The 13,789-nt window shown below is 46.8% G+C and overlaps 1 protein-coding gene across 1 annotated transcript in view; it reads left to right on the top strand.

Annotated features, from left to right (window-relative positions):
• Positions 1 to 1,765: 1,765 nt before the first annotated feature.
• SH3RF3 (SH3 domain containing ring finger 3) overlaps positions 1,766 to 13,789 on the top strand; it is a 250,395-nt gene continuing 238,371 nt past the window's right edge. Inside the window, exon 1 of the mRNA XM_062606950.1 lies at positions 1,766 to 2,268. Within this exon, the coding sequence (XP_062462934.1) occupies positions 1,867 to 2,268 (402 nt within the window). The 5' untranslated portion in view covers positions 1,766 to 1,866. The remainder of the gene's footprint in view (positions 2,269 to 13,789) is intronic.

Here is a 13,789-nt window from a genome sequence, read left to right as displayed (position 1 = left end):
ATTATTTATAGTTTAAAACTGTTGAGTTTGGTATTTCTTTCTGCAAGGACATAGGTTAGATTACTGGACATTACTCAGCAACAAATAATGATCTGAGCTCTGCATCAGGAGCTTTTCTTTAGCTTTGAACTTACCCTTTCTCTTCTACAGTAACACGAGAGCAGCAAGATTCATGGCTTTTTGCACACTGAAATTTAGTTAATTTAAATATACAATGTCTAGATTACCTTTAGCACAACAGGGTCATCTTGCTCTATAGCATCAGAAGTTAACTGTAGAGGCCTAAAGATGACAGGAAGATTTTGTACAGCCTTCCTGACACAGCTCTCACAAAAAGTCAATTTTGAAAGTGTCACTTGAGAGAGAAATAGGAGAGCTTCCGCAAGCCCTTGGATTGCCTTCCTGAAATCTAGAAGTGCTCTGTTACATCTCAGCCATAGGTATGGAAGAAAGCTTGGACCATAAATGAAAATTCTCTTTGGCAAAGTGGCGACATATTTCAATTGTAGTTTCTGGCTTAAGCAGACCCCTCAATCATGCAAATAGTCAAAAGGGCTAAAAAAAAAAAACCACAGAAAAAAAATTCAAAAGAAACATTTGTCTGAAGCATGGGGCTTTGTCTGCAGCTTCTCTGAGGGGAAGTTCCACACATCTTCCACATGTACAAGTGGCTGCACCTTATCTTTTTGTATCTCCTGTGCTTACTATGCACCATGGATGTGTAAGTCCAAAATGGTCTTGCCCCTTCCAGCAGGGCCTCAATACGAGTTCACCCGGGACGCGGGTACCGGGTGGAGGCTGAACGCACCGGGGCCGGCGCGGGCTGAGCACAGGGCAGCCGGTAGGAAGAAGAGGCTCGACCTCCCTTCTGATTTTTTTACCTTTCCCAGCACCGCATGCGTTGGGCACGATACAGTAACGACTTAAGCACGATTAATCGGTAACGCACTGACGCACCCGTGAGGATGCACTGGGGGCTCCGTGCTGCTCCCCACCGAGCCCGCCAGGGGGAGCCGCGCCGCCAGGGATGGCAGGGCCGGACGGTGGCTCTGCCCCGACCCAGCTCCCGGCCCGGGACACCGGCGCTGTTCCCCCGAGGGGGAGGTTGTGCCCAAGGACACCTTCCCGGCTGGCCGCCACCGCGGCCCCGCGACCACTGGGGAGCCCGACCCGGTCGGGGCTGCGGGGGCTCCCCCCAGTTCCCTCTCGGGTGTCCTCAGCTTCCCCGAGGAGGTCTCCTCCGCTTGTCCCGGCAGCCTCCGCCTGGAGCAGGAGGAGGAGGTGGCAGCCGCGGCGGAGGCAGGCGGGCGGCGATCCCTGCTGAGTCGGGTTGCAGGGAGCCATGGAAAGGCGGCGGGGCGGGCGGGGACCGCCTGCGGGACGGCCGCCGTGCCGTGGTCGCCCCCCCGCCCTCCCCGGGGCTCCCCGCCCCGCGCGGAGGCGCGGCGGGCAGTTCTCCGGGCCTCGCCGCAGCCGCTGAGCGTCGCCGCGCCGGGCGGCGGGAGGAGGCGCGGGCGGGCAGGTGCCCTCCTCCCGCACCGCTCCGCGCCGCTGGCATCGCCGCTGCGCCGCACGGCGGTGGGCAGCGCCGCCCAGGCAGCCCCCGTGGTCGCCGCGGTCCGCCGCCGGGGGCAGCCCCGCCGCCCCCTCCTCCTCCCGCACCCCCGCCGCCCCGATGGTCCCCGCCGCGCAGCTGCCGCCCCCCCCCCGCCGCCGGCGGCCGTGGCGGCCTTAGGGGCGTCGGGGCCCTGCGCTGCCCCGCGGAGGGGAGGCGGAGGCGGCGGCGGCGGGGCGGGGGCGGAGGCGGAGGCGAGGGGGCGGCGGAGCGGCGGCGGAGCGGCGGCCGAGCGGGAGCCGGCGGCTGCGATGGACGAGTCGTCGCTGCTGGACCTGCTGGAGTGCTCCGTGTGCCTGGAGCGGCTGGACACCACGGCCAAGGTGCTGCCGTGCCAGCACACCTTCTGCCGCCGCTGCCTGGAGAGCATCGTCAGCTCCCGCCACGAGCTGCGCTGCCCCGAGTGCCGCATCCTGGTGGGCTGCGGCGTGGACGAGCTGCCCGCCAACATCCTCCTCGTCCGCCTCCTGGACGGCATCCGACAGCGGCCCCGCGCCGCCGGGGGCGCCACCGGCAGCCCCAGCTCCGCGGCCCCCTCGTACCCCCAGCCCGCCGCCGCCGCCGCCCCCAGCGCCGTCGCCGCCGCCGCCGCCTCGGCCGCCGCCAGCCTGCGGGAGCTGGCGGCCGCCAGCCGCAGCGCGTTGCTGGGAAAGGTGGGTGCCGAGACCGGGGGGAGCGGTCGGGCGTGTGTGCGTCCCCGGTTCGCCGGCGGGACGTCCAGCGGGCAGTGTCCCGGCGGGGCAGTGCGGTGTGGGCCGCTCCCCGCAGCTGCGGTCGGTAGCTGCGGTTGTGTTCCCCCCGTGATGTAAAGATGGGAGGCTCGGGGAGGCTCGGCCAGGGCTGTCCTCAGAGTACTTGGGGCGGCGGGAGGGGCCGGGGGAGCCCTGGGACCCTCCGCAGGGACTCACACTGGCTGTCTGGTAGCTACCGCACCGACGGGCCCCGGGGCAGCCCCCGGTGTAGCGGAGCTGGACGTGGCTCCCGGAGTTCAGAACTGCGAAGTGCCTCGAAAGCGCTTTCATTCGGCGTGCCGGCCTCTGCCAGGTGCCTGTCAGGTGCAGGCAGGAGCTGGCTTTCGCCTCAGTGCTGCCTGCGGGGACACTCGGCCGGTCCGGCACCGGCGCTTTCATCTCCCCTCTTATTAATCACCTCGAGTTCTCCTCTCCTGGGCTCTGCGTGTGTGGTTACAGCCACAGAGAGTCCTTCTGCCAGGCAGAACTGAGTGGGGCTTGAAGCTGAAGTTTCCTCTCCCAAGGGAGCGTAATTTTATTTTTATGTATAAGGTGTGTGATTTATTGAACGCGAGTACTGCAGCATCTGCATTTATTTATTTTAAAACTGCAATCTAGTGCCCGATCTTGCTCCCTTTAAAATCCATGGCAAGGTTTTCATTGACTCAAAGGGGATGAGATCAATTCCTTTCAGTGTTTGGAATTATTGTCTAATTTGATATGATACAATTTACTATAGGACCTCTTTAGGAGACTGGAACTGAAGATTGTGAACTTCATATTTGTAATGTCATATATATGATGGATATATTTGATTTATCTTTGATCTGTCATGAATCTGCTTGAGCTGTAGTTTTGTGTACAGGCTTTTGGTGTTGAAAGGTCAGTGCAGGGATTCCTTGTGAAGTTGTATCACTATATAAATGTTTCAATTAATGAATTTCCTTTTTTTTTTTTTTCTGAGAAAAACAAACAGACCTGTACTGGCGTTTTGAAGTTTTGCCTACAGGAAATGGTGACAAATGCCATACATTGATCCGTAACATTCAGTTTTGGAATCTGAAGTGAAATATGCTCGTAGTATTTCTGGAGGAGTAGATCCTTTATTACTGAACCGTAGTCCTCAATGATCTTCAGGTATTTAATAACAATTTGTTGTAATTTAAAGAAGAAAACAGGCAGTGAGATTCTGCCCTCTGCTTCTTTACTTGTTTGTCTTTCAACTAAACTTAGTGTTGTGGCTTTGTTGTAGCATATAACTTCTGTCATCTTGAGTTTCAGCATTACAAAAACAGAAGTTTGCATTTACTAGGTAGTTTAAAATACAGTATCCTCACAGTCTGGTTTGGTGTCCAGGTAGTCTTCTCTCACGGGAGGAAGGGTCTCCATGGAAGGCTTACTACACCTGCAGGATTTGTGTTGTAGAGGCAGGGTCTTGCCCCCTGACCAAGCTTTTGTGACCATCCAGCAGAAGACAATCTTTGGTTTGCATATCTTTAAATCGTAGACAAGCTAGGATGTTGCAGGGAGTTGTGCATGTAAGGAAATGCTTGATGGAGAAAGTTACTTGAGAGTAATTTTAGGTGTTTATGCAAATTTTTAGAGAAGTTGAATGTTCATGATTTTGCCATAAATTGGCAGGCTTTTAAGAAGTCACTTCCCTAGCCATTATTGCAAATTACCATACGGTAAACAAAAACACATCTATCCTTATCTGGCTTTGATTGAATAGCACTTTGGTGAGCATCTTCATCTCTTTTGTCTGTTTCTGTGTGTGGCGTTGTCCATTTGAATTTTATAGAAAGCAAAGTTGCATATGACCTGAGAATCACATTTTGGCTTTTATGGTTAACAGCTGCAGGTTTTAACCCTTGGTGGGGCTCATGGGTGATTCTGGGGCAGTGGGTTTGCTAGGGCAGAGTGAGTCTGTAAAACTGTTTGTTTGGCCTTTTGACCAACGACACAATTTTATCCTGGAAATCAATGCAATGTTCTTGATCCTTACAAGGTTCATTACAGTGAAAGAAGTCTGAATTAATCTGCTTTTAAAAAAAGCATCAGGGGAGAATAATCCTTCTTGGAGCTGCTGATACAGCTGATTGCTGAGCTATCCTGGAGACAAGTACAGAACCTGTCTCTGTACTAAACAATAGATGGTACAAACCAGCCTAGAATTAGGCTTTTTGAGGCTGATACTGAGGAGCAGAATTGCATCCCTTTTAGTCTTATGTTGGTCTTTGACAGCTTAGCTCCCTTGGAAGTGATTCTTTATGAGATATATATATTTTAATTTCAGAAATTGCTGTAGATTTGCTGCCTGGGGCTTAAATGCAAATTACATTATTTTACTAATTAATACCTTTCATTTTAGGTAGTGCGGTATATAAAATGGGACATACCATCATGGGCTTTTTGGTTAGGAAGGAAACTGCTAATTGTGAGATGTAATGGCAGAGAGCCAAGGTCACTTCCATCAGACTTCAGACTTGCCCAGATTCTCAGACCGATATGTTAGAATCACACCAGGGATCTGTTTCTATGAGAATTTTAATTAACCTTCGAAGACAGAGCAGGGCCAGCTTTTGTGTTGCTGTTACACCTGTGTTTTGCTTCTACACCTTATACTTTAGGGAAGTCTTCTTTGTATAGACAGTATTTTCTAAAATCAACAAATGCTCTTTATGACTTTGGCAACACTCTCTGGGTTTTGTATTTCTTTATCTGGTCTTTGGTCCTCCTTTTCCCATGGCTTATGGCAGATTCGGTCTATCCAGGGTGCTGAAGCCCAGTGTGAGAGGGGCTGAGCTGGGGATAAGCTGACACTGTAGCTGGTCCTAAGATTGTCTGCAGAAATGCTTCAAAAATACTTTGGTGTTTTAAGATATCTGGTATGCACCTTCAGTATGAAAGATCTCAAAGTGGTGTTTATCTACTATAATACCTGCTTGGAAAATATTTGAGATTCTAGGGTACATAATGGTATGTGACTTTTAGTAAGGCAGTTAGTCTCCTAATGCCTCTATTTCACCCTGTAAAAAAAAAACACAATAGTCTTGTTTCTAAATGGTATAATCTTGTGACATTCACATTAAAGATGCTATGTATATGCAGAGTATGGTATTAGACATTATAAAAGGGTCTGACTGCTGAAAGAGCACACTGGAAGAAGGGGGGAGAGGAAATCCAGCAACTGCTGGAGTGCCCCCCTCCCAGGGGATAAAGCAGGAGGCTAAGAGTGGTTTATAATGGTAGGCACATTACCCACAAGGTTATAATTTATTGGCTCCTCTGTTTCCATTACCACTGTCAAACCGCTTGGGGAATTTAGGTTCTGTCAAAGTAAATGGCTCCCTTAGATTGTTGAGGCATTATGGTAAATCTGCCTTCTTTACTGAGTGTGGGGTTTTGGTTTGGTTTTTGTTGTTTTTTTTTTTTTTTAAGAATTATTGCAGTTTCTCACTCAGAATTTTTTGTTGTTTTTTTTTTTCAGGAGTTCTCAAGATCGAATAGCCAGTAAAATGCATTCAAGTCTTTAGTAATTTCCTCCCAAACCAGGCGTCTCCCACTCCAGGTGTGAGGTTTATTGCTTGCTTGCTTGCAATACAAACTGAGAACAACATTTGCATGAAAAAGAAACAACCTAGAAAAACAAAACATGTCTCTGGTTTTTCCCAGAGCAACGAACATGGCCAAAGTGACAGACAGGCATGTGGCACATTACCAGGCTGGGGTATAGGTAATGGTAGACAGTAAGATGTGCACACAAGGAAAATGATATGTCAGCGTGCTTGAGTGAAGTGACGGATGGGCTGCGCTCCCCTGTATTGCTCTAGATGCTTCTCCCATGCATCAGCTTTTGCAGGGCTGTTTCGCTGTTTCGGGTGAAAGGCTGCCATTTGCTAGCCCAGGGGAAAGGTTACTACCCTTGGCTTCACACAAGTTTGAAAAGCAGAGGGAGCAGCACTAATTTGTTATCTAGGCTTTTCAGTTGTTCGGTTTGTAGAAATTCCCCAAAAGAGACATTGAGTCATTATTTTTTGTGAGTCTTGCCTCATCCTACACTGGTTACAGTAGGTTGAACATGAAGCAGACCTTGAAGTGATTTTTCCGCTGCTGCATTTCCTTTTTTGAATACATTGCTTATCAGGTGAAGATGCCACCCTGGGTTCTGCAGGAAGAAACAGATGAAGTCTGGCATTTATGAGCATTTATATCCCTCACAAGAAGCAGTGGGTTGTATGGGGGCATACTCTGTCTTGAGCAGAGGAAACTCTTCATCTTGGCTTTTTAATGATCAGGTTTGCACAGATAGGAGTGCCTTTCTTCTCAGCAGCACACAGTATGCATAGGCCCATGGACTTACCTAACTTTTGTTTTTTCTCTCTGACTTAGTTGCTTCTGATGCTGCAGTTTAGCTGGCCAGTGCCTGAACTTTGGTGTAAAGCCATCCAAATAGGACTGGTGCTCCACATGTTAAATTCTCTGATCTTGATGATTTTTTTTTTTTTGTCTGGCAGATGGCTAAAAAATGTGTTTCGGTGCAGGAGATTAACAATCACACCAAAGGGGACTGTGAAAAATGTAGCCAGGAGTATCTAAAATCACAGCAATTACAGCTGTCCTCACAGAATTGAGTGAGCATAGGAGAGGCGATTGCTGAGGGGCTGAGTCAGGGAAATTCATCATTAAATGCTTTTCAGAAAACCTGCCATTTGCACATTTCATGCTCATTACATTTTCCATAACTGGAGTATTTTTGCCCATATTTGGATGATGCTGTTAACTTTTACTTGCAAGAGAGAAAAAAAACATGACGGGCCTGATGTGGCCAAAAGGTGCCTGCGTTGACAGTGGACTTTTTCTTCTGGATTGGGATGGCCACCTCAGTCACACCTGAAAGGGTTGTGGGGCTATGGAGAGGACTTTGTGCTGCTAGCCCTAGACCTTTCCTGTTAGTTTGTGTCAGTGTTACATGCCTCTGTTGGGACTCCTCTTGCTGACAAATGTGAATGCTAAGTTTAATCCCTGCACGTCATCCCTCTGAATGATTCATGACAAACGCTGGTAATGCTTAGCATATGACAGTGTTCAGTAGCTGGTTACTCAGAGAGATGGATAGACTTGCTCGGCTCTAAGAACCTGTGTACGTTTTAATTCTGGGGATTTTTACCCACCACCCCTAAACCTCTGCTGTTTGCTGCTCGGGGAGACAGTACTGCTGTGGTTTTAAGGCACAGAAGGAAGAGAGAGCATGGTTCTGTGCAGAATGTGGCCATTGGCCTCTGGTGATCTGCATGAACTTTCTGAGCTGTATGTCTCCCTACTGAAAACCTGCCCCAGTAGCACTCACCCACCCTCATGTGCTTCGTGATCTTCAGAGGGAAGCTGCCTTACAAACACAGAGTTATTATTAGGGAGGCTGGGATTTGGGGAGATAAAAACCACCAATGGTATACACTGAAGCTAGGACAGTTATTTTCTGCTGTTGAATGGGGTTTGGCAGAGATGATGCACTTGGTTTGCAGGGAACATCGATGCAGGGATGCAGCAATGAGTGCTGTGTATGGGCTGTAACAGTACACTGTATTCCTTGTTTCTAATCTTATCAGTTCATGTTCAGGCAGACTCCTGGGGCTGGCTGGGTGCCCAACAGGTCAGACTGTTGTTAATGCTGTGTGCCTGTGCTTGCAGGTCAGGGGGAGGCTACGTGTGCTCTTTCTAGACAAAGCTTTGTCCATGCGGTCAATAAGCTGCCACATAAAATACTACATCAATATTTTATTTATGCCATGGAGGATTTAATGCTCTGGGAATTTTTTTTCTTATAGTCTAGAGTTATTTTTGTTTGCCTCATAATTTTAGGTTAATAATCCTGTTACACTTCCAACTTGCAAAGTCTGTCTGGGTATTCCACTGTCGTATTTAGAATGTTCCCTCTAATTTCACTATTCTCTTCAACATTTCATGCTGTTTCTTTTAAGAAGCACTGCTTAGAGTTCAGATGAAAACCATAATTCTCTCTTGCACTTCAGTAACCCACCTATAACATCCGTAACTATGGGATGCCACTTTCTTCTGAAGTCGTCACTCCTCTTTAGAAGCCTTTCCTTAAGCTTCAGAAGGCCACTTGTAACTAATATTTCACTTTGATTAATGTCTTTAAGCATTGCAACATTGTAATTGCTGACCTCTACTGCACTGGATTCATTCAGATTTCAGGGAGTACGGATCAAAACTGTTCAGGGCACATGTGGTTTCAGCTTTCCGGCACTCACTCATCACATATCAAGCTGAATCTTTTTCAATGCAGTCTTGTTAAAATCTGGTGGTTTACAACAGGTTTTCCCAGTCTGGGGTAAGCTGTCATGGGAAGAACCCAACATTAGTTCTAATAGGACACGGGAGCCTGAACAAAGATAAACTACGGGATTTGAGAAAGCTGCATGACCTTGGCCTTGCCCCAGCTCTCACAGCAGCTGTGCTTCTGCAGCTGGGGAGGGAGCAACAGGGAGATGCAGCGCCAGCTGAGAGCTACTTATTTATCCCTAGCCTTGCACCAACCCAAGCTGCTCCTGATTACAGAAGCCTCTTGCTTGGAACAGACCAGCACTTCAGCTGGAAAGTTGCTGTCCTGACCATTATGCAAAAAAAAAAAAAAGAAAGTAAAAGCCCCAACCCCAAATCAAAAAATGAGGGTGAAAAAAGTGAGAAAAATTTCTTTCTAGTGCATCATGCAGATGGGCCTGTGAACAGGTTCTCCCCATTTACCAGCCCCAGCTCCTCTTTCTCCTGCCAGTTCAGATTCCTCCTACAGCTTGAGCCGTGCCTTTTCCTGACAGTTCAGGGTGGTGGTGGGGTTGCTGATGTGCTAGTTTTACTTGTTTGGCTCTGTTACCGTCTTCTTCAGCAGTAATGCTAAACTAGTTACCTCCGCTTTGCGGGAAGTTTTGCTTATGTTGCTGGAGCATTGCTGAAAACCTTTAAAATTGTTTGAATAGCTTAAAAAAAACCCCAAACCCACAGCATGTGCCCAACAATTTAATGTGATTGTCTTTGCATGTAATTTGAGCTTTTTTATTTGGTTAGCAAGAACAAACATTAATTTAACGATGCATGTACATGCGATGTCTCTCAGTTCAGAAGGGAAGGACAGATGGAGGGAATATTACTTTTGGTATTAAAAAGACATTTTGTTTTCAAAAGTAGAGAGAAAAATGTAAAACATCTGGAAATAAGAGCGCTTTCTGCCCAGTCTTTCAAGCATAACTTCTTCCATTGGCTCGTTGGCTGCACAGAACTTCCTGTGTGCTGGCCACTGTTAGCTGGGGTCACCTGTGGGCTCAGGCAATGACACCTGCCCAAAGGAGCTAATGGGGCCTCGTCTGCCCCTCTTCTGAAGGTCATCAGGAGGGCCTGGTGCCTGGCATCAGGTTTTGTCCATCACATCTGCAGGCCAGTTATCAAGGGGTTAAATAGCAAAACCTGCGGGCGGGTTTGTCACACAACTGGTTTCTGGCACTTTCAAAGCATGGGTTGGCCCCTGCTGAAGTTTGGCTTCTTGTCCTGTTGGAAGCAGTTGGGATTTTTGGTGTGAGCAGTCTGTTTGCGTGTGGTTGAACTGAGGGCGGGGGTTTCTGAGGGATGCACATCCTCACGAGCGCTGTAAAGCTGTTTCTGCAGCAGGTCTGTGTCTTATCCCGTTTTGGAAACTTGAAGGCTTTGCTGTCCAGTTTGCATGTGGGTGCCAGAAGGGGGAAGGCTATGGGATTCACTAATTAATAAAAGAGAGAGATGGGACTGTTTTTTTTCACCATGGTGATCACATAACATAGGCTGACTCAGGGATGCTGAGGAGATTCTGTCTGCTCTCAAAGGCAATGTGACAAAGGTACAAAGCCCTTTCCAGCTCTGCAGCACTGAGGCATGTTTTGTTTTGAAGATACCTCAAGGATTTGTGATAGTGAGGAATTTGTCCCTTGTGTTGGCTGTCAGCTGGAACACGATTTATCAGACAAGTGAAACTAATGCTCTATATGGTTAAGGAGTGCCTTTCATGCACAAAAATGGTATTTATGGGAAGAGGTTGCTTCTTAGTCAGTGCTTAGAGTGTCTTTCTGCTGCTACAGCAACAGGCATGAGTCTGATTATTCAGGCAAGTTCGCATTAACTTTTTTACCAGGTTTTTTAAAAATCTTATCCAAACCAATATGAGCTGGCCGTTGCTAATTTTAGAACGGTCTGCTGGCATGAGATAACAAATCCCAGTTTTAGTTTAAAGAGAAAATATTTCAACAGAAGGCTGGCAAGTTTGTTATCAAAATGCTAATGATCAGTTCTCCTACAGTCACAGTTATTTTCAGAGGGAGGACTAGAATAGACACATCATCTGAATAATATTTGATTTTAATATGTATTACTGTCTAATTAAGCTGTTAAAGTCTTTCCCCTTCTGGACAAAGGTTCATTAATTGCTGCAGTTGATGTATCATTAGAGGGGTTTAGGTGCAAAATGGGTAGAGGGAAAGAGAGATCTAAACTGTTGGTTGTGCAGGTCTGAGTGTACTTTGGGTAAAGATACTGCGATATCTTTACCAAACGAAGGGGACCCTGCTATGTTTGGTGTGCTGCCTCCTGATTGCCTTCTGAGTGACAGCCAAGAAGTCAGCCAAATACAAACACTATCATATTTACTTTACTAAACGATCCTTTCAGTAAATATTATTGAACATGTTTATTTGCGGATTAATTTCAGGTTAATTTCAATCAAAATCTCCTCTGTGAGTTGCTATAAAAAGACATGACTTTATGAATTTACTTTTTGATTTCTAATTTAATTTTGAAACAGCTTTTAGCAAGCTGCCTTTTTCTTGGCTGCCTTCTTACATGTTTTGTAAGGCATTTATTGCTTGTATCAGGTTTGCTGTATTGTCATCTCTATAAGCAAATCAATATGTTTTCCTTTCCAGTAAGAGTAATAATTTTATGATTTTTTAATTATTTTAAAGCAGTAAAGTAAAAGGATTTTGATTGATTGTGTTTAGATTGACTTCCATTAACATTTATTTATCTGTAAATAAGACAACGCACACACAAATACATGTATGTATGTTTGTGTGTAATATATATATATGTGTATCTTCAAGGCTAGGTTGCATGGGGTTTTGAGCAACCTGGTCTAGTGGAAGGTGTACTTGCCCATAGCAGGGGCTTGAAACTACGTGATCTTTAAGGTCCCTTCCAACCCGAGCCATTCTATGATTCTGTGATCTCCCATAGTGTATATTTTTTGTCAGAAAAGCCTGCTCCACGCATTGTTTTTGAGCTCATATCCAATTCAGTAAATTTTGCAGTACTGTCACCGTGGGTTAGGCATGGGTGTATATTGTATCATGGTGCAGTGGCTGGTTCTGCTACATCTCTGCCCATGGTGACCCTCTGGGACAGAGCGTACCTGTTTGAGGGATGATAGGTGTGCACGTATGCAGCCTTCTCTTGCACCCCAAAAATACAAATCTGCACTTGTCAGATGAGGGAGGAGGGATGTTCATCAGGGGCTTGGCTGGAGGGGACGTGTAGGAATAGGTACCAGCCTGCTGCAAGGTGCCTGTCCCTTGAGGATGCTGCAGCCCATCATAACAGACTCTTCCTCGTGGCCAAGCCTCCTCGTAATTCTGTGCTAAAATGTCAAGAGATAAGAGACAGAAATAGCACAGGTTTTCCTGGTAGAAGCGTGAACTGCAGCACATTGAGCGGGCAGGATTCATCAGTGCTCAGGCTGCTGCTGCTCGCCAGCTCTACGGGGGGAGGGCACAGTGCTGTGGAAGAGGCAGGCGTGGACAGCTTCGTGTTCAGTCCAGAGCATCTTGCGTTTCAGCCAAGAGTTTTTGTGTGAAGAGCCTCGTTCTTTTGCATGCTTCCTTTCTGAAACAAACCATAAAAGAGCCCTTAGAGAATACAGTCATACATACTCGTCATAAAATACAGTAAAGTAATAGTTGACAGCCATGAGGTGAATTTCTTTTTTGCTTATTCTCTTCTGCTGTGTAGGTAATTATGGTATTAGATCACAGTGGAAAGCATATGAGTATTTATGTTTCACAGTCATGCAGCAATGTAAAATCTGAACCAATCATACTTTTTTAATAATGAAAACTTGGTAAATTATATTCTGAAATGAGAAGATGGTAGTTTTGATCTATATTGCAGAAAGGAAACTTTAATTTTTCCTAGCTTGAGTTTTATCTGTTCTTCTGATAAACACAGGACTTCCTTTTATATGCAATCAGTCTTGCTTTTATCTGAGTACGTATTTATAACTTTGCTGTTAAAAATTATTTAGCACACTTTAAAGAAGGGGCTGTGTAGGCTTCAGCATCTATAGTACTACTGTTCAGCCAGGCAGAGGTCATTTTGTGCTTATTAGCAAACAAAAACTCAACAGCGAGAGTTGAATGGCCATCTCCCACTCATCCCAGGCCTCAAAACCAAGAAAGCAAAGAGCTAAGGGGAAGGTTGGTGTCTTCCTCCCTTTGTCTTGCCAGCAACACACTGAAAGAGGTGCAGAGGTGTAGAGAGCCATGGGGCTTTTGTTTTCCAATTTCTCTGCTTTTAATGTTTGCTTCATATGAATTTTATGCTATCAAAATCTCTGTTGCTAAGAATTTGTTTTGCCTATTCTACCTTTAATAAAATAAAATCATCAAACTTGCTCCCTTCTGCAGTGTGTAGAGCTGAGGTGAGCTCTGCCTGCCCTCAAACGAGAGCGGGAAATGGGTTTGGTGCATCAATTCACTGCTCTTCTCTGGGAGACTTAGGGGAGTTTGTCATGTCCTTTAACACATCCCTCCTCCCAAATGTTTTGCCCACCTTTAAAAAGTTACTAAAACTGAGAACCCCCGAGGCAAACTGTTTTGTTATTAGTGATAACACAAGATCCAGGAAAGGATCTGTGTCATTTCTGCAGCTCTTTGTTGCTGGGTGAAGACATCCAGCAGGCAAGAGCAGGCAGGAACAGTCCATCTAGGGGGTAGGCTATGGCTCTCCTGTCCTTCTTCCTTCTCCATATGCATCTTTGCTCTTCAGTGGGCCAGGGCATCTGCCAGTGTCAGATGAAGACATCCAGCAGGCAGGACCAGTCCATCTACGGGTTAGGCTATGGCTCTCCTGTCCTTCCTCCTTCTCCATAGGTGTCTTTGCTCTTCAGCAGGCCAGGGCATCTACCGGTGTCAGGAGTGGAGGCACAGGCACTTGTGGCTACTGAATCATTAACCTCCCATGTTAACACATCCTTTCTAACCTATGTTGCAGAACCTGGCTTTCAAGCATCATCACTCTTCTGTGTGGTGGGTGCAGAGAAGGGTGAGGGAGATGACCTCCTACCACATGGATGATGAAATGCTTCCCAAGTCACTGGTAATGATAGTGGTCAGGGACACTGGGAGAG

This window comes from Pezoporus occidentalis, unplaced genomic scaffold, assembly GCF_034315485.1.
Source record: "Pezoporus occidentalis ecotype Australia unplaced genomic scaffold, CSIRO_AGI_Poc_V1 ctg99, whole genome shotgun sequence".
NCBI classification, from domain to species: domain Eukaryota; kingdom Metazoa; phylum Chordata; class Aves; order Psittaciformes; family Psittacidae; genus Pezoporus; species Pezoporus occidentalis.
The sequence above is the reverse complement of the archived record's forward strand: the minus strand, read 5'-3'. Positions and strand labels throughout refer to the sequence as shown.